General features: G+C 36.6%; 4 protein-coding genes across 4 annotated transcripts in view; 2 read left to right on the top strand and 2 right to left on the bottom strand.

Annotated features, from left to right (window-relative positions):
* LOC311295397 (NACHT, LRR and PYD domains-containing protein 3-like) overlaps window positions 1–6,973 on the bottom strand; it is a 45,031-nt gene extending 38,058 nt beyond the window's left edge. The window contains exons 1-2 of the mRNA XM_084416751.1: window positions 6,873–6,973; window positions 5,763–6,228 (exon numbers count right to left, since the gene is read on the bottom strand). Coding sequence (XP_084272877.1) covers window positions 5,763–6,175 — 413 coding nt within the window. The 5' untranslated portion in view covers window positions 6,176–6,228; window positions 6,873–6,973. The remainder of the gene's footprint in view (window positions 1–5,762; window positions 6,229–6,872) is intronic.
* Window positions 1–23,495, bottom strand: part of LOC311294934 (uncharacterized protein) — a 453,797-nt gene that overhangs the window by 343,101 nt on the left and 87,201 nt on the right. The window lies entirely within an intron of this gene.
* Window positions 6,170–16,854, top strand: LOC311296369 (uncharacterized protein). The gene is made up of 11 exons (XM_084418070.1): window positions 6,170–6,182; window positions 10,244–10,335; window positions 10,520–10,700; window positions 10,787–10,968; window positions 11,739–11,832; window positions 11,912–13,769; window positions 14,444–14,561; window positions 14,635–14,725; window positions 14,879–14,994; window positions 15,103–15,203; window positions 15,283–16,854. Exons 3-6 carry the CDS (start codon window positions 10,584–10,586, stop codon window positions 12,044–12,046), a joined length of 528 nt encoding a protein of 175 aa, XP_084274196.1. The 5' UTR covers window positions 6,170–6,182; window positions 10,244–10,335; window positions 10,520–10,583; the 3' UTR covers window positions 12,047–13,769; window positions 14,444–14,561; window positions 14,635–14,725; window positions 14,879–14,994; window positions 15,103–15,203; window positions 15,283–16,854.
* Window positions 18,086–22,767, top strand: LOC311296119 (proteasome subunit beta type-7-like). The gene is made up of 8 exons (XM_084417765.1): window positions 18,086–18,313; window positions 19,526–19,619; window positions 19,829–19,926; window positions 20,040–20,180; window positions 20,380–20,495; window positions 20,575–20,633; window positions 21,016–21,167; window positions 22,375–22,767. The coding sequence occupies exons 1-8, from the start codon at window positions 18,255–18,257 to the stop codon at window positions 22,484–22,486; spliced, it is 831 nt and encodes a 276-aa protein (XP_084273891.1). The 5' UTR covers window positions 18,086–18,254; the 3' UTR covers window positions 22,487–22,767.

Below are 23,495 nucleotides of genomic sequence, written 5' to 3'. Positions count from 1 at the left end.
GGTGCGCTTTCATTACCCAAGTCAAACTTAGCATCCAAATCAGCCAAAAAAATGAGTGTTGTATAATATTGTCAACTTTTGCTAAACTGCAGGAAGTGCTTGATATTAAACAGTGTTAATAAAAGTGCATTAAGCCGCGAAAGAAACGTTGTTCTAGGGCTGGGCGATATGGCCAAAAAAAAAAAATCCCAGATTTTTTTACAAAAAATCCGAATTACGATTTAAATCGATTTTTTTTTTTCGTTTTTTTTTTCCCTACTTAAAATCAATCTGCAGATGACAAAGAAATTGTTCAAACAGTTTTTAACTGTATTTTGTTTTGATTTTCCCTTCTGGGATTTGATTTGGATTTTCCCCTTGGGGTTAAAGAGCAATCAGAAACAACAAGCCAAAAAGACAAGATGGCAGGCCCTGGCTTTGTAAACAGTGAAAATTTAACATAACGTAACATAACATGAAATGGGTGGATTGGGATTGGTGGGGAACCTTAAATTTTTTTTTACATCACAATCAAGTGTAATGTGATTGTCAAAACATTTGGTAACTAAACAGAATTTTATTAAGTTTAGTGACAACACAATGTTTACATGGTACAATGACTGGTATGCTACTGTTTTTATTAGCCTATTGCTTTCACAATTTCAATTCAATTCTTGTGATTTGATTCTGATCTTGATTCAATATCGATTCCTTTGGATAAATACTAGGTACAGTAGATAGGCTACATGTTAATTTAAAGCCCTGTCAGCTGGTATTATTATTAAAGGTTAAAAATAACATCTCAAATTAAATATAATGCGTTTTTTTATAATAACAAGTTCAACATTATAATATTTTAATGATATAGGTAAAAATATAATAAATATGTAATATAGTTATCATATTTAGCAAAATACTACTCTATACAGCAATTATTTTAAAGTCCAACTAACGTGCTATGGTCATTAATGGGCTTTCCAGAGGTAAAAGTAACTTTACATGACGTATTGTCCTCTAGCTGTTATTATAGACCTATTTCCGCAGTTGAAAAACAAAGATCGATCGATTTTATTTCATTTCGGTAAGTTGAACTGTATCTTTCAAATTACCTATTATTGATCATTCGTGTTTATTTAGCCTACTATTAACTAGTAGTAAAGAGTAACAGATGATCGGTTCACGTGCCGCTTGAACTCTGTCAGCGATCTGTCAAGCGCCAAAACGGTGTTTATTGTTTGAATTTCGTGATTAAATCGACAGAATCTGAGAGCTGAGAATTTGTTTCATAGCAATAGTAACCTTCTCTGTCTTGTCTGTCGGTGTCAGTGTCCTCTTTGCTTCGCGACTTTTCTCTGCGTGAGAAAATGGATGTGTGGCCTGAGAGCGTTTAAAAAGTGACGATTGCGTGAGTCTCACGGTGAATTCGTGAGAGTTGGCAGCTCTGCGGATTCAGTTTGTAAGACTGTAAGTTTTTTGGTGGGTGTGTTTGTGCTGCCGCGGTCTTGCCGTATTGTTTGAGTATCTCTATGCCAAACGCGCGGGGGAAGAGCTGAGCCCGTTCGGAGCTACGGGAGCCCAGAGGGGAGCGTCGGTGAATGTTAAAGAGAAAACCGATTTTCATTCAAAAAAATCGACGTAAACTGCACATTCGAATTAATCGATAAAATCGATTTATCGCCCAGCCCTACGTTGTTCCCTTGATGTCCTCCTGTGTTTTCGCTCTGAGACGGGGCTAAACATGCATTAGAAAAGTACACTGTGGCCTTCAGATACTCAGCTAAACTGTCAAATAGCCTACACACAAATATCTCAAAACGGCATTTACACAAGTATCCTCGTAAAGAGTCGGTTATGTCTTAGGGGCTGTTTACATGACACCGTTTTCAACTAAAAACTTGTTCATTTACATGACAACAGTGTTTTGGGTGGCTAAAAATGCAAACTTTTGAAAACGGGTTTCAAAGTACAAGTTTTTGAAAACTTTCTCCATGTAAACAACAATAACGCAAATCTCTGAAAATTAGGGTTGGGTACCAAAACCCGGCACCGATATGGAACTGGTACCTAAGTAACCGGTATGTAACCGGACAGAATCAAAAAGCAGATTTCGGTGCCTCATTTCGGTGCCACTTAAATGCCTCAGCTGTCTGTTGAAATATTTGCCCTCTGGTTCTCCAAAACGGACACAAGCATCATCACTGCATGTGATCACTAGTTAACCCTTTTGACCCATACGATCATTCACAACGGTGTGATTAGAACGTTTAGATCGCGTGATCATCAACTTCTAAATTCAAATCTGCGTTTGCGCGTTGGCTGGCGCTGAGCTAGAGACAGACGCTCTCAGCGCTGTTATATAGCCTATCACAACTATTCTGGGTTTTCAACCACATAAGGTTTATTTTTGGTTTCAGACATTCAAATACACATAATTATTAGCAAAACAACATTTAGGCTGTAGTTTGTAAAATACACACTGATGTTACGGAAGCGGCAATAACAATCATTTAAATTATAAATTGATGACGTGTTTAGATACACTTTGTGTTGGTAACTATAAAATTTACTCTATTCTTCTCACACTTCACCAGCCACTTTAAAGTTTTTCTGGAAAAGTGGATGAATTGACGCGTTGACAGATAAAATTCTCTGAATTGCGGTGCTTAGCCTACTAACATTGTGCATTATAGATCAACTAACATGAATGATCATTATAAAGGTTTCTTAAATGACAAACCACATTCACTTATGTATTTAAGAATAAAAATATCAGCCAAAGACTGATTGACATGTAACACAACCAATCATAGTTTGTTTTGTTCCACGTCATGTTTAGTGTGAAAATGTGAAGTCGACGTCCCTACAATAACAGACCGGCGTTCATCTAATAAATAAATCATTCAAGAACATTGTGCAAGTTTACTGCAACAATAGAGCCGCGAACTTCACATACTTTTCAAATCCAGCCTTCAGTTGATCCTGATAAGAGCTCTTTGTCACAGTTGTAAATGGCGGCGTTCTTCTTCGAAGATGAGTTCACGTAACGGCATTTAAGGTGATGCGTTGCGATCTAAAATAACGCTCACCTTGTGCAGGACATGCAATAAGTCAGGAGAGGTGCCGTATTTGGCCAGAGAAGGCAAAAAATGTGAAAAGAATTGCTGAAATTTAAAGCTGGTTTGTAGCATATCAAGAATACAGACTACTTTGCTGTTATTAGCACTGTAGTGTTATTCAGTGTTAAATTATTGTATTTGGGTTAAGTGGCTTAGGTTTTATTGTGAATTTATGTTTCACAATTTGTTGTTTTGTATTTAGACTACTTATATTTATATACTTTAAAATTTTAATATATTCAATTTTAAGATTTTTTTTTTCAATAAAAAAAAGCAGTTTTTTAATGTCATTCAGCATCGTTTTGAGGCTTTCTTTTTTTTAAGTATCGGTTCAGGCACCGTTTATCCACCAGCACCGTTTTAAAAGTATCGATTTGGCACCGGTATCGAAAAAAACCCAAATGATACCCAACCCTACTGAAAATGATGAATGAATGAATGAGGCATTTATATAGCGCTTTCATATACTACTGTACACCCAAAGCGCTTTACAACTATATCAGGGGATCTCTCCTCAACCACCGTTTGATGTTTGATGACTTCATGCACGTGTAGGCTATTACATTATTTATAGTGTTTCATCGCCATCTAATGGTCTGACAGCAGAATACAGTGTTTTTAGTCGTTCTCGCGGATCCGTGTGAATGGCGATCGTCTTGACAATGATGAACTCAAAGGAAAAACTTCTGTTTTAAGCATATCGTTTTCTTAAGTGAATGCAAACACTGAGAAAGAGCGTGTGTGTAACAGTATATTGGATCCGTGCAGCTCTTAAAGTGACAGCAGCCTAATAAATCTGCTAGACCATTATTGTAAATCAAACAACAAAAGACAAAGATAAAATCACTCACTGCTCTTGAATATTATTTATTATATAATTAAGTATTAGTCTATATTTAATGTATACAGCAGTGTTATTTTATATTTGATTACTTTATTCAATTTCTGTTGTAGGCTATTACTTATCTGAATACCACAGTTAGCACATCTTCCTGTAAAACCTAAAGCAGTGTTTTTTTTTATTAATTTTTGGTGTGTTCTGTTGTATTTTTTGTCGGTTTTGTTTATAATTTAGTTTCTTTGTTCTTATTGTATTGCTGACTGATTACTAGTCTTCTGTAACTGTTTTGAGGACTTTTTAGTTACATCAGTGTTTCTCAAACTTTTTCAGCGCGAGGCCCTCTTTGTGCAGGTGCATCGCTTCAGCCCAAAGACCATTCATGACACAAAACATACAAACTTCATTCAAAACTTACAATTTTAATGAAAGCAAATTAAATTATATAATCCTTGAACAGGATATATATTTATATTATATATTATATTTCCCCACAAAGATAAATGTTTGGTAGTGTATATATATATGTTTGGGAGTCCATCTCTTGCCTAATATCTTTGTGTTTTCTTCCAATGTTCCAAAGCAATGAACACAAAGATTGCAAAAGGTCAGAAGAGCGAATTTTATCTTTCACACAAGCAAGATATGATTGTAATATACAACTGCATATCTTTGGATTCCATCACCATCAACTATTTGAAGCTGTGCTGGCGAAGAAAACAAAACTGAATTACCCGCGCATTTGAAATGCACTATACAAATAAACTTGACTTGCCTTATACCGTGTCCAACAAGCACAAATTGTGTAAAAAAAACTCCCTCTGAAAGGAGACGTGAGTGACAATTTGGGAAAAGAAACAAGAGGTTCCATGTCCAGAGGAACAGGCTAATTCATGGAATACGTTATTGTATAATTTGTGAAAAATCGTAAAACAGAATAAACCGACATATGGTTTAATTATAGTTTATGGGCTCTCATGTACGTAGCCTACGATGTAACATTTGGTTGCTAACCTATGATTTTTTTTGTAAACTAAGCTTTGTCCTTCACTCGTGTCCTGATATCCAGGTAAAACAGCGTTCACGGGCACAAAAATGTGTTTTGGTTTACCACTGCGGATGGTACTCAGTTATCACACTGACCGACACAGCCCTTAACAAAAGTGGATAATTTTGAACATTAATTTACTATTCACAGTAAATGCAGATAAATATCGAACATTTAATTTACATATTTTTAATTAAATGAATGTTCTAGAACTTCTGTGCCGCCCCCAGTCTGAGAACCACTGACTTACAATAATTAACCTTGTATTAGTTTTTGCTGAAGTATTGATAATTGTGAAATTTCACTGAAATTTAAAATGACTCAGATCATGAAATAAGACTTTGATCACAGCACCCACCTATAATCGTGTTAAATAATCGTGATTCCAATATTGAGCAAAATAATCGTGATTATGATTTTTGCCATAATCAAGCAGCCCTAATAATACAGTTAGAAACATTCTATAAACCCTCTGCACACAAAGTATAATTTCTAAATTATAATTACAAACAGAGCATTAAATCTATGTATTAAAGTAAAATAGTGTAAAATTAAACGTAAATATATTAACAGTGAATTAGTCAATTCATTATTATAAGCTGACTTTCAATGTTGTTTCTTTTTGTCAGTTATAGTGGGGTTTTTTTGTGTTTTTTTGGAGTAAGAATCATAACTACTAGCCTATTTTTTGTCTGTATGCGTGTTATTAACAGTTTTTAGAGGCGATGAACCAATATAATATCTTGACTGCCGAGACAGCCCTGAACTTCATGATACTCACACAGGGTTAGAGGTCACAGCAGCTCCATCACTGAATTTAAGGGGCTCACGCATGGAGATGTTACTTTTCATGGACACACAGCTGGATCCTGGAGATGGTCCATCACTGAATTTAAGGGGCTCACGCATGGAGATGTTACTCTTCATAGACACACAGCTGGATCCTGGAGATGGTCCACTGAATTTAAGGGGCTCACGCATGGAGATGTTACTCTTCATAGACACACAGCTGGATCCTGGAGATGGTCCATCACTGAATTTAAGGGGCTCACGCATGGAGATGTTACTCTTCATAGACACACAGCTAAATCCTGGAGATGCTGCTGCTCTCTGAGTGTGAACAGACGCCTCCTCCTCTCTCTCCTCACACAGACTCATTTGGTTCTCCTCCTCTCTCTCCTCACACACACTCATTTTAAAGGTACGTTTCTCCTCTTCCTCCTTGATGTGACACTTTATGAACAGGCCTGTATGTGGACACAGAGGACATGCACAAAACACAACTGAATTTTGACATTGTTTTGAATTTTGAACATTGAATTTTGTTTTATTTAAATTACATTTAATTCATTTTAACTTAACGTCAACAGTTTTTCTCCACTTAATAGTGTGTGTTTGTAGAGCAACATGTCTGACGTCATGTCGGACACACTTTCAAACACAGCCTCGTTTAAACACTGGATTCACCTTCACTTTAATGACACTGCTGAACTCTTGCAGGTGTTTTTCACAATCCGTTTTTTCGTCTCGCATTAAGCAAAAATGATGTTATTTTTATGACCACACTTTCTTTCCCCAGTATTACTGCGTCACTGAACACACATTACAATATTATAAAAAATAATTAAATACGTATTTAAAGTCAACCGAAGATTTCAACATTAAAATAATATTCTCCTGTTAAAGGAAAAAGTAAGTGAGAAAGTTTAACCATTCTCGGCCATATATGAGTATTACAGTTGACGTGGTATGAAAGTAGCCTAACTGTTAGGATATAGCTAGCGAAAGTAACTTTCAACTTTATCATGTGTTTGTGTTTTAGTTCGGCATAATCTGTTTAGACGCAAATACTCTATCGATATTACAGCTATGAAAAGTTTAATGAACTTACTGTCACATGTGAAGCGATTGCTGATTTTCTATCTTCCGAAATGGCGTCTTTGTCATCGACTGCTTTCGGTTTCACTGTGAGACGAGTAAACATCCAGCAGCTCCTCCTCGTCATACTCCTCTAATGGATTCTTTTTACACTTCCGGGTTTGGAAATAATGGTGCGTTCAAGTCATCTTGTAAAGATCGTATTTACGAGTTGAGCGCACATAGACGCCACCACAATGTCATAAACTCGGGATCGTACGTCGCCAACTGAGTTAGCTGGATTTGATTGTTGGCGATTTGGCATGATCTTGGATTGTTTGGTTCTTCGACGCTCATCCTGGACTTGCTGTCATAGCAACAGGTGCGCATCTTAAACCTGCTCGGGAGCAGGCTTATTTCATGTTTTAACGGGATTAGACTGCGGCTTTATAAACGGATCTGGGGTCTCATTTATAAAACTGTGCGTAGGAACCTTACTAAAAGTGTACTTGCGCCCGAAAGCCAAAAATGGCGTACGCAAAATTGGTATTATCTGGTATTATCATGATAAGCAGTTATCTCTGTGGTTAAAACATTAAAACACAGCATGCCAGAGGAAAAGTGTTCAAAAACACCGCATCCACAACAAATATTTCTATTGACTGAATTTGAATATAAAAATGTTGTAACTTCTCAGTAATGATTTCATGTTTAAGTGCTTAACTCCATTAATTTGAATGGCATATTTAATCTAAATGTTTATATCAAAAGTAAAACATAGTTTAAATCATTATTTTATTTACTTAAACTGTTATTTGCGTCAGTTTCACTAAACGGCCCAACGCGCTCGCTGGTGCGGACATTTAAGAAGGGATGGATATTTGCTTCAAGTGACAGGCTTGGTGAGTGAAATTATATTTGTATTATCTTTCTGTAGGCCTATATGTTAAATTTTCTTTCGATTTTCTGTCTACAAGTGACCAAAAAGACACTTAACTCCAGCTCACCATCGGTGTCGCCAATTCCCTTTGTCTCCAGAATGTGCGTACGCACGGCTCAAAGTTTGCTTAAAGGTGCGCACATTCTCCCGTCAAGTTTGTTTTTTATAGATCACAACCTTTGCGTGGGAACTGGCGTACGTACGTTTCCAGCCCCGTTTTGTGCGTACGCACGCTTTATAAATGAGACCCCTGATGCGGGAAGTCCAGCGCAGCGCGATATGCACTTAATGAGATTTTTATATTTTTTCTCGTGACTCGTGAGATTGTCGTTTACATTATTAATTTGTTGGAAACGCACATTTATTTTCGACTTTAGCACAAAGATTATTTGTGAGTGGCTCTTTCCTTTACACTATTGGAGATGCGGAGAACTTGATGGAAAGTGCTGTCTGTCGTGTCATTCAGAGTTTACTGGCGCTTTTAGGTTTAAAAAACAGTTTTAGTTTTTTTGTGGCATTTCCAAGCCACTTAAGACCCTATGTTGTAAAGCAGTGGTTCTCAATTCCAGTCCTCGGGACCCCTTGCTCTGCACATTTTGTATGTCTCTCTTATCTGACACACTCAGTTCAGTTCATGGAGTCTCTCCTAATGAGCTGATGATCTGGTTCAGGTGTGCTAAATAAGGGAGACATACAAAATGTGCATAGCAGCGGGTCCCGAGGACTGGAATTGAGAACCACTGTAAAGCAATGTCTTAATATTCCAGATTAGTAATATTATATCAAATAAAAAAAAGGCAGTTGACTAAAATCTTCCATATCACAAATGTGAAAGCAAAATGGCCAGGATCTGTGCATGACTTAAGCATTTTCAGAGATTCACATTTATGCACATTATTTAAAAGTGGTAAGGAAAGTTCCACACTTAAAGCAGCACTCAGTAGCTTCGGGATTTCTTCGCTGTATTCTCGCTTTTTGCTCGCAGGTTTCTCTCTAGAGCTCCCCCCACAGCTTCGGAATAGATATTTGACAACACTGTTGTAAAAACTCGTTGGTGATTCTCAGACACCAGAGGCTAGTAGATCAACGACATCAAAGCAGATGGGACATTCTTTAAAACGTCTTCTTCATTCAGGTTCGAACAGCGTGAGGGAGCGCAATAATGACAGTATTTGAGCAGATTTCTTTTGGCCGTAAAGCAGTTGTTTACATCGCGAGACCTGATATCACGCGATACTTCCTGACGCGGCGGCCCGCCGCCCTAAAGTTGCAAGTGTGCATTTTCCGCTCACGGGCACCAGGGGGGTGCGAAACGACCACCATTCAACCCGAAATAAGTATTATAACCATACCAATGACTCCGAAGCTGTTCAGTTAAGGTAAAAAAGTTACTTAGTTCACCTTTAAATATCAAGCTCACTGTATTACATACACTTATGCTGATCCTAACAGAACTGCATTTTTTCATAGGCGATTATGACATGTTCCTGCCTGCAGACAGGTGTTTTATGACCCCATTCCCTGACCCAAACCAGTTACAATGCAGCTCTAGCCAGGACAAGGGCACACAATGAAATGAACTTTGGCTAACTAAAGGGAAGATTTCAGTGTCTGAAAAGTCTGAGGGTTGCACACCTGACAGGGCCTGTGACATTGTTGCATGTGCCATATTACACAACATTGCCAAAAAAATAAATAAAACAGTTTTCATTAAATGTTTAATAAAAGACAAATATGCTTAGTTCCTTGAGTTTTATTTAAATTGTTCTTTGTAAAGAAAAGCCAGTGGTCAAGTGCCTGCAACAAGAGATATTAGACACATGCCTCATGCAACAAATAAAAGGAAAAGTTGGCTATACACTGCCCACCTGTAGGCCTATGTCTCCTCTGTCTGTGCAGACTCTTCTGTAGGCCTTTTTGTAGATGTGGAATCCTGCAACTTGTATTGCAGCCATAAAGCATACAAGTATAAATTAAGTACAGTTATTTATGCACTTGCAGAAGAGACACCCACCATGTCTGCATGGACCAAAAGACAGGTCATCTCTGAAAAGAAATTCAGGGCTGCAATGCCAGAGATCTTGAACTGCATGTCGGCTGCAGAGACCGTTACCCAGCATTGCTGTCAACAATGCAGAACTGTTGATGCTGTTGTCCGGTGCTTAGACTGTGTCCCCTCAGGAAATCAGTGTTTCTGTTCATCATGTGACACCGAGATCCACAGAAAAACTGTTTTCCATGATAGGGAAGCGATGTTTGATGGTTTTTTAAAACCCATTCCACCAACATCCGTAGTGGTGGCTGATGAAAGTGGCCAATATCAACTCCGTGAACAAGGCATGTTCAGATAATGTAGCAGGTGCCCTCTGCAGTTTCCTTTAACTCAATCTTTTGTTGAGTAAATGTGTAGACATTACTGATATTACTTTCTGAAATGTGATTTACTGCAGTGTGTGTGCTTCCAGTTCCTCCACCGATACAAATCTGTTCCTGTGGCTTCAAGACTAAGACTTCAAAATGATCCCAGGAAAGCAGACCGTATTGGTGACTATCAACGGCATGTCTTGTCACTTCCTTCTACCTTTTTATATCCGACCAGATGAAGTCAAGCATAATACTGGCTTACTGTATTCTTTTGTCCTGTGCTGTACAAATACTGGTCAAATAGTAAACACATGTTTGTTTTAAGGTCCACACAACCTGTGTCTGCCGTGTATAAGCTGTCCACTTTGTTCTTCCAGATGGACTCCTGGGATTAGTGACTTGCTTCAATACAGATACTGGCCAGCAACCACCAGCTGCCAAATGCTGTTTAAGTTTGATCTGTTCACGTCATTTGAGCAGATGAAATTAGCCAGCCCAGCTTTATCCCAACAAGCATTTCTCAGAATGCTTGAACATCGATGTCTTTGCACCGGTCGGGTAAGGGCTGTTTTTATTTCCAAAGTGTTTGAATTCCAGACTTCAAAATCTTTTATTAACCAAAATAATACCATCCTTCTTTCCAGACGGGTAGTGTTTGTGGTGATACTTTCTTCCACAGACTCTTTCGGGAGTTTGCCTTCTGCAATTTTAAGAAAGAAGATCTGTGCCTGATGGAGCCCTTTAAATGCCCAGCATGCACACCAGACATGCTGGCTATATCTGCAGACACTAATAGAAAACATTACCGGTTCAAGAAATCCAAAGGGTAAGTGTAATCTTTCTTTCTTTTCTTTTTTAATGTGGATATAGGGTGGTGCAGTGGTGTTTCTGTGTCCATGCTGCATCTCACCTGTCACCCAGTGCTAGATGCGATGGGCTCTAGACCCCCCATGCCATGACCCTCTAAAGGAAAAGCAAGGATAGCTATTGGTTGAATGGACTGATAGTTATTTATAGAGAAACTGTACTTTACCTTATTTCTGTAAAAAATAACAATCATTTTGTGGCATCTAAACATATTTCTTTAACATCATTTTCTTTGGCTCTAGTCATTATATAATTATACTTTTATTTGAAATTCATGGAAAGTAACAAAATGTGTCAAATGTGTGATTTCTTCACATTCAAACGTAAATGCTTTTACAATTTAAAGAGTGTTTTGAGAGATATAGCACTGTTTTAAACAAGCTTGTTATATTACAGTTCTACGACAGCAATCTGGTAAATTGTTCAGGAACTTTTTCTCCCTTCTGTCGCCTGAAGACTCAAACAAAAATAAAGATTTAGTTATTTATTTTTGTACTTTAAACAGTATGTTTTTTACTTCTTACACGAGTTAATTCCACATTACAGCATTCATTTCCACAGGACAAATACAAGCTGATACTCTAAACACAGTGTTCCAGATAACATGTGATTCATACAGACTAAAATGTGTGGCACCTTTATGGTTAATTGTCATATTAATTTAGGTGAATGCAACGTTTAATCATTATTATGTAATTGTGTTGGCGATGAATTCCTCTTATTTAACAGGACAGACGAACCATCTCTTTTTGATGGACTGTTCATCGCACAAGATGCCAAAGTATCTGCCTTTGTTGACCACATTAGAAGCCAGATGTTTAGTGTAAGGATTTCTTTAACTCTTTTTAATTGAATGTTTTCTTGTCCTGGGATTACATGTAACATATTGTTTCTACTTTCAGAGGACAGGTCATGATGTCTGCGGACCGGCAACATTTCCAGCAGGCAGAGAAATAGCACAGAAGTCCAGGGCCAAGGTGGATGAAGAGGGCCTTGAAATAGCTGTGTGCAGACATGAGTCTCGCTGCAAGGCTTGAACCTCTACCGTGGTGAAATATATGCCGACCCAATGTTCCTGCAGAAGGAGCTGGCACACGCTGCAAATGCAACACTCTTTTGTATGGACATTGCTTGCAGGGAGATAGCCATTGCCAAATGATAACTGAAGTTTTTACTGATGTTTTACCTTTATTACAGTTTTTTTCAATTGTTTACACGCAATTTTGAAAACCGGGTTCTTTTTTTCAAAACAGAATAACAATTATCCAAACACCACACTCAATTTGCATAATTCCTAGATTGTTTGCAAAATGACACACTTCAGTCAAAACATACACACTTCAGTCAAAACATATACACATATTTGTGAAAATGCTATTAGTTTTCATTTAACCAACACAGTCCTCAATGATCAGACACTATTGCAGCCAGTTACACACAGCTGTGATAAATATAAAACACATTTGTAAAAAAACAAATTTTAGGAAATAGCATGTGCCAGATTTTTGGCCAGACATTGTTATGTAATGGATAATTTAGATGACAAAAAAAAAAAAAATAGTGACATACCCACAACATTCTTCATGATTAGTTTGAGATATAGGGAGAATGTACACAAATAGGCCTACTATAAATTTACAAAGCACTGCACAACACTGATGCTGTGACTGAATATTTCAAGTATTTATTTCAATACACAGTATTTCTTACCATAATCAGTTACAGTAATCAACCAACAATGAAATCAATGAAACAAATAAAATCTGTAGACAAATAAAAATTACTGCATGAAGTACATACACTTTGACTCTGAAGAAAAACTACTGTAAAAGCAACAAGAATACTGTAACTATTCATCATCTCTCCGTCTGGCTGGATCAGGCCATAAGATTTCATCCACATCACAGGCTATGTCTTCAATGGCATAAGTCCTTCCCTACCTCTTCCTCTACCTAGGCCTCTTCCTCTACCTCCTTCTCCTCTTCCTCTACCTCCTTCATCTCCTCTTTGAGCTCCCCCTCTCATTCTCACTCTTCTTTTTCTTCTAGCTCCTTCCATCTTTGTTGAAGACAGGTGAATTCACCTGCTACCTTTTATAGCACACCTGAGTGCTGCGTTTTCAAATTAGCACATGTGTGCTTCCACACCTGGTGGTTGTGTTTATCCAATTCGTTCATTGGTGTGGTCATTGGCAATCCGGTGCTTTGTAATGACAAGGAAGTAACCTCACAATCCTTATCTGTGTCTAAGGTGTGAAAATGTGTGTAGAGTTTTACAAATCACTGTGTGTAATGTTTTGCAAAAAGGGTGAAGCAGACATTGTGTGTAATGTTGTGCAAATCTGTGGAGGTGTTTTGCTCCTTGGAGTAGAATTTTGCAAATTGTGTGGAAATTTTTATTTTAGTGTGTAAACAATTGTAAAAAACTGTAATATATGCCATGCATGGGAATAACACCATGACTACCTAAAAATCACACATTTTTTATATTATGGAATTAGAAAATGAATATGGCTACTACCTTATCAGTACTGATATGACAAATTACCATACATATGACTACATACTGTAGTGTTACAGGAATTGTACTAGTCACTTAGATCCTGGTTGGTCTCCTTACCAGTTTTGGCAATTTCCCCTTTACAGGCACTGGCCTTATTTGGAAAAGATGGCAGAAAAGTTATCCGAGCTCCAACCACTTCCCATGATGAAGCCTTTTCTGTCTGTAATGCATGCCAAGGCTCACACTGGCAAATGTGAGGTACTGTGTGTGAGTTAAGTTTATGTTTTAATGTTTTAATGAAACATCCTTACAGCATCAGAAAAATGTAGCTTGATTATTATCTCGGTAAATATGCATGTTTCATAAGTCAAAAGTAGTAAACATTATTGAAATGCTTTAATGCAGTGGTTTTCAGACCTGTCCTGGAGGACCCCAGCACTGCATTGTGTACAGTATGTCTCCCTTATCTGACACACACAATTCAGGTCTTGCAGTCTCTACTAATGAGCTGATGAGTTAAATCAAGTGTGTCATATAAGTGAGATATACAACATGTGTAGTGCTGGGTATCCTTAAGGACAAGTTTAAAACCACTTATTTAGTGTGTGTGTGTGTGTGTATACATGCTTATGAACTTTTTAAACATAGTTAGCATTACTATCAGTGATCACACTGTTACAACAGTACTGGTCATTCTGGTTTAACAGCAGGGTTGTTTGCAGGATATGCTTCCTGATCCCGTCCAGAAGTTCTGACTGCACAATTGCAGTTGTGAAAGCTTTTCCTTCATTGTTATCCTACCTCAGAACATTTTATATTTTCAAATATTAAACATATCAAAATTTGCTCATGGCACCAAATTCATTTAATGATACACAAACTAATAAATAAGATTTGAATGATAAAGGTCTTGGTCTTCTTCTTGGGAGCAGGTTAGGTGGGGCGGGAGAAGCCAGGAGGGAGCAGGAAACACTGTTGGTGAAGAGCTGGAACAGGTCAATAGCTTCCTTTCAAGGGCAGCTCTTACTACAAACTACAGGACCAAGTCAGGTAAAGGGTTAACCAGTGTGTTTGACACACAATGCTAGATTGATTTGTTCTCATTGGTTTTGTGTTTTTATAGGCAGAGGAGATATGATTACTGTACTTGCCATGGGATGAACAATAGGAAGGTGGAGAGTCTCCACAAGACACTGGAGAAAAGATTTGTCAAAGTAAGAAGCCTAGACTGCACGTTAAGGTGTTTCCTGGGCCCTGGAGACACTATGAATGTGATTGTGCTCTTCCCTGCATTTCTTTCAGGGGCAATTGTGGTTAATTTTGCAGTGATACTGTGTTTTCTGTCATTTTTTTATCTTTTTAAATAGACTACAGAGAGCAGAAGTGGAAGCAGCCGATCTTGAGAGTCTCAAGCAGGAGTTAAACATCTCTATGGAGGATGCAGATCGGTGGGTGTGTGATGGCAAGCAATGGGCAGCCACTGGTAATATAGTCACTGGTGTATACATTTCCATATATATATTTGTCTACATTTTTGCAGTGATACTGTGTTTTCTGTTATGGTCGACTTTGCTTATTTCTGGTTTTCAAGAGAGACACAGTACTCACAGTAGCAGGAAGAGCTCCAGAGTGAAATCCATGAGATTATTTACTCCATCCGAAGAAAGAAGCATGATCTGTGTCGACAAAATGGTATTTGATACTACATCACTCAACTTGCATTTTGTAATTGTTATTTTTTTTCTAATATTATTTTTTTTTAAACTTACAGACAGCAACCAAACAAGGCAACGCAAACAGAGAAGACTTGGTGAGCTCAAAAAGACACTCAGAGAGAAGATAGTGCTGTACAACACCATTCCTGGCTGTGAAGAGAAAACTGACACTGAAGCAGCGTGCAGTCTCTCTGATGACTTTATTCTGCCTTGGAAAGCACAAGGAGATGCTAATTAATGTGTTTTATTTTTGTGCTTTTTTGAATTCACAAAATTCAGTTGATTGTTAATACAAGTAATAACACTCAGCAATTTAACACTGCCACCCAGTAAAAAAGGTGCAATATACAGTAAAGAATAACACATTATATATTCTGCTGCTATCTGAAAAATGATCTGTAATGTTCCCATATGAAGACATAGGGCCAGTTGTTCAAAGGTAAGCTGATCGGATTTTGGTCCTCGGATTGGATCGGATCTTGAAAATGGGTTGTTCAAAAGGGAAAGAAGGAATCTGAAATCAGATTAGATCACGCAATCCAATCCTAGTTTTAATCTGGATCAAACCTTCAGTTTGTGTTGTTCAAAACTTGTCAGTAGGATTTGGATAACTTTGATCCAAAAAAACAGGATCATCCTGATCCCAATTTAGGATTTCAAGGTGGATTCCAGGAAGAAAATGTAGTAAAACTTTAAAATTGGTCCAATAATACATTTGTATTATTTAGTGTATATACTTTTATTTATATTTTGCACTTGTGTAAAATGTGTAATCGTTGTGTAATCGTTTTAACAGTGATAAAGTAGACATAGGCGACCAGTTAAGCTATTCAGTATAGTATAGTAAAGGAAAAATAAAATAAAAATGATCTTGTCCCCATGAAATAATCACCCAAACAGATTTCAATAACAAACAAAAATAATATATTCCATTTTTCTGTCATTCATCTCCGTATATTAATTTCAAAGAAACAATCATCAGAGATGAAGAAGAACCCTGAACATTCTTTATTTTGTTAACTATTGGACATTTAGCCTTTTTATTTATTCAAAATATCCACAATGTATTTGTTAATGTATATATGTGTGTTTTATTTGTTGTGGCTCAGATGAGGGGTCATAAAAGAAATTATGAATGGAAGTGGATGTTTATGTTATTTCTGTGTTTTGTCTCAGAATAAGAAGCACTTACAGTGACCCCATGTTGGCTCTTTACCTGTTCTTCACATCGCTGGTCGCCCACATTGTGATATGTTGTCCCATTTAGAGCACTGGTAATCCGGATCTGGTAATCTTGAAACCTGTGTATCTGGATCAGGGTGATCCAGTCCAATGTTGCTTTGAAAAACCGGCATAAAAGTAAGACGGATCACCTGATCCTGAACAAGAAAAAATGGGATTTCCAAATCCGGATAATTTTGATCCAGATTAAATGTTTTGAACAACTGGCCCATAGTGATAATCTGATAGTTATTGTTACTCCTGTAACACACACTCTATACTAGTAGTGGACATCACTTTTCTTTTATATATAAGAGCTGCAATAGCCAAACACATTTAAGAAGAAAACCATATCTATTCTGAAATGGCCAAATCCAACCCAAGCATGAAATAACTCTGCCTACCAATTAGATATCCTTTCAATATGTCTTTAATAAAAATAAAAAATCTTAATACTGGGATGAGCATTTCTTTAACTTTCTGTTATATTGTAGTGTGATGTTTCAGTTGTTGTCAATTATGTGTATTGGCTGCATTATTATATGCATACTTAAGGGATGATACAGTTAGGATATTGTTATATTACAGTTTTTCTCGCTTGTTTACACACATTTTCTGAAAGCATGCCTCATATTCTCAGAACTCTACACACAAATCCAAAAACACACACACAATGGGCAAAACCCCTCAATTCTCCTGCAAAATGAAACTTTACATTCAAAACAATGTTATTTCTTCTCAAATGACACACACAAACCATCATATGAATAGACATTTATAAGAACCAGTTGAACACTGATGTGCTCAATGTAAAACACTATGGTGAATGGAAAACACTTCTTCTCCATTCATCATAATGATTTAGGCCTTTTTTTGTTCAGTGTTACACTTTCTACAGACATTACATACATAAGTGTGTTGTTAAATATTTGAGAATATTGTTTTTATACTCAGAACACACAAATACACGGTAACAAATATATTTTATTTTTCCCACAAAAACAATGTACACAGTGTACATCCCAACCAACACAAAGTTGTACATACAGTGGTCTACATACAAAACAACAGAAGAATTGACTGTATACAGTTACAGTAATAAAAAAAAAATCCAGTGTTGGCATCCATTGCCCCATTGAAGAGCTCACCTGTGGCCCTTTCATGCTAAAGCTCTGATTGCTAATTGTAAAACTGTGTGACGGGTGTTTGCCCATGTGATGAGTCAGTGTGCATATCTGAATGGCAGTGTGTTCCTTGTGAAAACAATATTTTCTGCATGAAAATTGTGCCAAAAGCAGAGAATTGTGTGTAGTGTTTTGAAAAAAGTGTGTTTTAGATCTGCAATTTGAGTGTAAAGCAGGAATTGTGCTTGTAGTTTAGCAGAATTGGCTCAGGGGGTTGGTGAATGAGTTACATGTTGTGGTCATTGTGTCTCAAGTACCAGAATTTGTGTGTAAACAATTGAGAAAAACTGTAAATTGGCCAGATTAAATAGATCAATAATAGAATAAAACTTTTTTACAAGAAAATAGACTTACCTATTTGTATGCACAAATAGGCCTAACCCCTAACCGTTCGGTTAGAGTAACTGCTTCATTCGACTGAATGGCCTAGAGAAGCGATCATGTGTCAGAAGTGAAAGTGAAAGAAGGAACTTCTGCAGTTTGGGGCGTTAAAAGTGCTGACGCACCGACTCTTTGTGTAAAGCTGAAGCGAGTAAACGTTCAAAAGCGGTGATCAGAAAGAGCTTTACCCAAAGCTGAGTGTTAGAGTATACTTTACATATTATACAGTGTGCAGGTGAAAGATGCTGCACACATCGACAAAGACGCCGACCGGAGGATTCTCTTTTGAGAACACACGCAGGTGAGACATCTATAACAACATGATCAAGACGTAAACAATAAATAATATGATCAAGACATTACTACAATTTACATTGATTGCCAAGCGCTAATATGCTGACGAAGCCAAAACGATTGCAAAACATCAAAGTGTTTTGACACATGAATGAGTAGGGGAGCGCGGGGCACAACCTAACGCGGGGTTAGTTGTAACACGCTTGTTTTAAATACTTCCGCACATGCTAGGATGACGGAACTTTGTTTATTTACTAGTTGCCATATCAACAACACTATATAGAAAAAAAAAAATCCGCCAAAATTATTTTCTTTTTGGAAGATATTCATAGACATTTATTAAACCATAGCAAAAGTAAATTTCTTACTTAAGTTAATTTTTCATCTCTATTTTTTGTGTTTATTTAAAATAAGACAAATCTGATATTATTTTAATCTCCAAGATGAGACAGTTGAGATAGTTCTTTAATGCTTCACTAACTAGCAGAAGACACTAGCAGGGTTTAAATCCCAGTTGTGCAGGCGGGGCATGTTGTCACACTGTGTTACAATGTGCCCCTATTAGAAATATGCTATTATATTCTATACTTTTATTAATTTTATTGAGAAAACGTGAGAAAAGGGTGAATAAAGACTGAGAGTCAATGTCCAGAAATTTCTAATTATTTATTTGTTTTGAACTATGTTGTAGCTGTGTTTTCATGTGTTCGTGGTCAAAACTAAAAAATGAGTTTATATTTAATTATTAAAAATTGCCATTATTTTATATGAAAAAGTTTTTTAATTGTATTTTATTTAGAAAATATTTTAGTTTGTTTTGTATATTTTTTTTATTAGATCAGATAACATTTTAAGCTGCCATATGTTATGTTACAATGTGCCCCTCACATGTTACAATGTACCCCACCTATGGGGCATGTTGTCACATTTCACTTCCATTTTTCGGGCTATATCAAGAAAAAAGTATATACTGTATTAATAAAACAAAAACACATAATTGTACTAGACATGTGGGAAATTAATGTGGGGAAAAAATAAATACTCTGAACCATAAGTAGATTTGCACAAACTGAGAAAGTCAAAAAGCGTTACTTTGTGCCCCGCTCTCCCCTAAACATGGCCTACTCCTAAAACAACATAATAGTAACAAAAAGTAGGCCTAACTTAATAATGCCATATCTTTTAATTGTATTGTATCTGTTTGTTTATTCATTTATAGAAATGCTGTTCTGGAAGCAAATTTATCAGAGAAGGGTTACAGTGCACCAAACGCCAGGAAGACTGGCACCACCATTGCTGGCCTGATATTCAAAGTCTGTTTTGACGCTGCAAAAGCATGATTTGTGTTGTTAATTACTGATTAAATATTTATAATTTAAGTCTATGTTGTAATTCATTTCCATATCATTTAAGTCTATATTGTAATTCAAGTAATTGCAAAAAACTTAGCTATATTAAATTAATATGATGGTATGTAATATTTAGTTATAATAAACCAAACAATAAATGGATTCTATTTTAGGATGGAGTGATTTTAGGTGCAGACACCAGAGCCACGGATGATATGGTCGTAGCTGATAAAAACTGCATGAAAATCCACTACATAGCTCCCAAAATCTAGTGAGTGAATCTTTTGGTTGCTCATCATCATAGTTCAAGTCTCTATCTGAACTAAATTTTATAGTGCCTGTTTTTATTGTTTTCTTTTTCTTTCGTTCTTCTTACCACAATAGCTGTTGTGGTGCAGGTGTTGCTGCTGATGCTGAGGTCACTACTCAGATGATGTCTTCAAATGTAGAACTGCACTCACTGAGCACAGGACGACCTCCTCTTGTGGCCATGGTGACCCGACAGCTCAAACAGATGCTGTTCAGGTGAAAGTGTCATAGTCGTTCAATTTGATTTAAGTGATTAAGGCAAAGTGACTGATACATCAAAATACATCATTCTTTCTTTATTTAAGATATTGCTCACTAGTTAACTGATAATATTAGTTTATCTTAAAGAGCTATTTAAATATATATTATCCAGGTCCAGGACTAGGGCTGACTGTTTCCCTTTTTTTTTTTGTAGGTATCAGGGGCACATTGGTTCTTCTCTAATTGTGGGAGGTGTGGATATTAACGGCCCACAGCTCTATAGTGTCTACCCTCATGGTTCCTATGATAAGCTTCCTTTCCTCACCATGGGTACTTTATCCCCTTTATTTGAATGAACACAATCAAACATGTTTTTTCTGCACTTATTTATCAAAACTATATATTACAGGGTCTGGAGCAGCTGCTGCCATTTCTGTATTTGAAGATCGTTACAAGCCAAATATGGAGGTCAGACAACGGTTAAGACATTCTTATTGATATTTTCCAACATGGTATTGTATATGCTGTTATTGTAGTTACATTTGCATTTTAACTAGGGGTCTACGGACCCCTGAGGGCCCTTCAAAGGGGAAGTACAAACACTTGCTTGATGCTCGAGAACAGACCTCATTGGTCCCTGCAGAAGCTCAATGAATGAACCTCAATCATTCTCGTGTGTCAAGCGAGCATGTTTGATCTTACTTTTACCAAATTCAATCTGACATTTATTTTTATTCTTTGCTTCTTACCCTCAGTGTAATCTTTATTGTTGAATCCCACTTCCCAAACACACGTTCTGTATTTGTTCTTGTCAATTCCACACCTACATAAACGCTTGGGAAATGTAAAGCTAGAGGAAGGAAAGCAGCTGGTGAGAGATGCCATCACTGCAGGCATCTTCTGTGACCTTGGTTCTGGCAGCAATGTAGACCTATGTGTGATCACAGAGAAAGCTGTGGATTATCTGAGGGGATATGACCAGCCTGTTCAGAAAGGACTGAGGTAAGATGAATGTGGAAGTGTAATGTGGAAGAATGCAGTAACATTAATTCTTCATCATTTTAAAATGAGAATTTGTTTCAATGTATCCATTTTCCTGGGTTTTCCAGAAAGCAGGGTTACTCCGAACTCTTGGTTGATTACATTTCTTACTCAGTTATCGGTTCCAAAACACGGCCAGAAGTAAGTTCAGTCAACTCAAGAATATGTTCACTGTGAACACACTCATACAGGAAGGTACATCCTAGTATAGAGCTCTGCAGTGATTATTATTTTTGTTGGCCAACCCAGAAGTTAGCATCACCCTGGTTCCCTCAACAAAAACTCAATAGGATGTTTTCATTGGCTTTTTTGTATTATTGCAGAAAATAAGCTCTGTGAAAAAAAAAAAAAAAAAAAGAAGATTCTTACACTTTTTTGTTCATCATGATAATCTTCACAAATTAACAACTTTTAAATCTGAAGCCTATAAATACAATTGTCAGAAGGCTATAAACAAACTACACCACATCGCAGGACCTCAGCTTCACCATCACTAGCTTCCAACAAATTGACAACTTCCAACTAGCGAGTAGATGATTTTTCCAGTACAGTGTGATGACATTTAATGTCCCTGACAACCTTTGTAGTCCCATTCACAAAGCCACTTGTTAGCAACGCCTTTTTCAAGACAAGTAAAAACTTTTTAAAAAATTGCAATGATAACCCTAATCCCTAACCCTAGCCACAGACCTTATTTCTGGCAAAAAAAAAAAAAAAAACCTTTTAAAATCTATTGACTTCAGGACGGTGGAACCAGAAGTGCTAAAATGCTAACTCATTTCTGGGTTTTGGCCTACAAAATGTCTTCCCTGCAGCACTCTATTCACTTACTTGTGAACTATTCTATGTCATTTTTTAGTAAACATAGGGCCAGATTTTTGGGGTTAAAAAAAACACTGTCAGGATTTACTAAAGACAATAAATTTGTAGACATTTTTAATGAAACCGAATGTTAAGGTTTCATTATAATACTATATATTGCTATATATTTACTTGTATATTTACCACGTAAACTTATGCACGACCTGCTTTCTGGAATATACCCCTAATCAACTCTCATCCTGATCAATCCTCTTTTAATAACCTTCTGAGTTTACAACTGCACATATTTATTCATAAAATCTCTTAACATTCAAAAACATTTTCTCTCTTTCTTCTAAATCACCAGGGAGGGTACCTACAGATACAAGCCAGGCACTACTGCTGTGCTCACAAAAACAGTTATTCCATTACCACTGGATGTTGTGGATGAATCTGTTCAAGTGATGGACACTGAATGAGAATATATTCGCAATTCTTTACACTCTTTCCTTCACTCTTTAGGAAATAAGGTATATGTGAATAGGTTTCCTTTCTGGATAAAAATGGAAAACTATATTTTTCATAATTTTAGAAGTAGCCATACGCTTTAGGACTTTCCATGTATTCAGTAATTTGCATTTGAGCTACTCAAGACTGTTTTGCAAAAATGCATAATATTAAAAAGTGTGTTTCCTTACCTTTCCTTAACTCATCAGACATAAATAGTCCATTCAATAAAATTTAAGATTAAAAAATGAAAGATTGTCATTTTTGTTGTATTTTTTTTTTTAAACAATCAAGCTAAATATTCATTTGTTGGATACAAAGGCAATATTAACCATAAATATTTGTATCGTCTTATAAGAGCTTTACAACCAGATATTTCAGCATGACGCTAAACGCTAACCACCATCATGGTGTCTTAAAATACAACTATTGATTTCATTCAAACAGAAATGAAATAAAGTCAGTCTGGTTAGTAATAAGTGAAGCTGGTAATAATGTTGTTTAATCCTCCTCTGCTGAGATCTTCACAGATTTAATGTCTTCTTTTCTCTTCAGTTGATTTCATCTAAGGCTGTGGCTGAAGTCTGTTGTAGTTCTTGTGTTTCTCTTTCCTTCATTGATTCTGCTTGTTAACAGCAGGTGTTCATCATTAACGATCAATCATCACTTAATTTTCTCATTAACTTCAACACCACTTTAACTCTGTAGTGTGCACACATATGAACACTGAGCAGTGTTAATTTAACATTGGTGTTTTTCTGTGTACTATTACATAAATCTTACCCGTTTCATTTACATATGACTGACAAATATAAATCACATTCAGTTTATTAATACAATTACATAAATCTTATCTGTTTCATTTATATATGACTTAAAAATATGAATCACATTCAGATTATTGATTGGTTTATGTTAAAACTATGTAATCCAAATGCATGGAAATTTTGTATGCAATTCAAATACATAAATCTTATGTTT

This window comes from Rutilus rutilus (assembly GCF_951802725.1).
Source record: "Rutilus rutilus genome assembly, chromosome: 1".
Classification (NCBI taxonomy): Eukaryota; Metazoa; Chordata; class Actinopteri; order Cypriniformes; family Leuciscidae; genus Rutilus; species Rutilus rutilus.
The sequence above is the reverse complement of the archived record's forward strand: the minus strand, read 5'-3'. Positions and strand labels throughout refer to the sequence as shown.

Coding starts and splice junctions, on each gene's coding strand:
- LOC311296369 (XM_084418070.1), top strand. CDS start 10,584: ATGCTGTTTAAGTTTGATCTGTTCACGTCATTTGAGCAGATGAAATTA. Junction 10,701..10,786: donor GATGTCTTTGCACCGGTCGG/GTAAGGGCTGTT, acceptor CCTTCTTTCCAG/ACGGGTAGTGTTTGTGGTGA. Junction 11,833..11,911: donor TTAGAAGCCAGATGTTTAGT/GTAAGGATTTCT, acceptor TTCTACTTTCAG/AGGACAGGTCATGATGTCTG.
- LOC311296119 (XM_084417765.1), top strand. CDS start 18,255: ATGCTGCACACATCGACAAAGACGCCGACCGGAGGATTCTCTTTTGAG. Junction 19,620..19,828: donor TTGCTGGCCTGATATTCAAA/GTCTGTTTTGAC, acceptor ATTCTATTTTAG/GATGGAGTGATTTTAGGTGC. Junction 21,168..22,374: donor CCTGTTCAGAAAGGACTGAG/GTAAGATGAATG, acceptor CTAAATCACCAG/GGAGGGTACCTACAGATACA.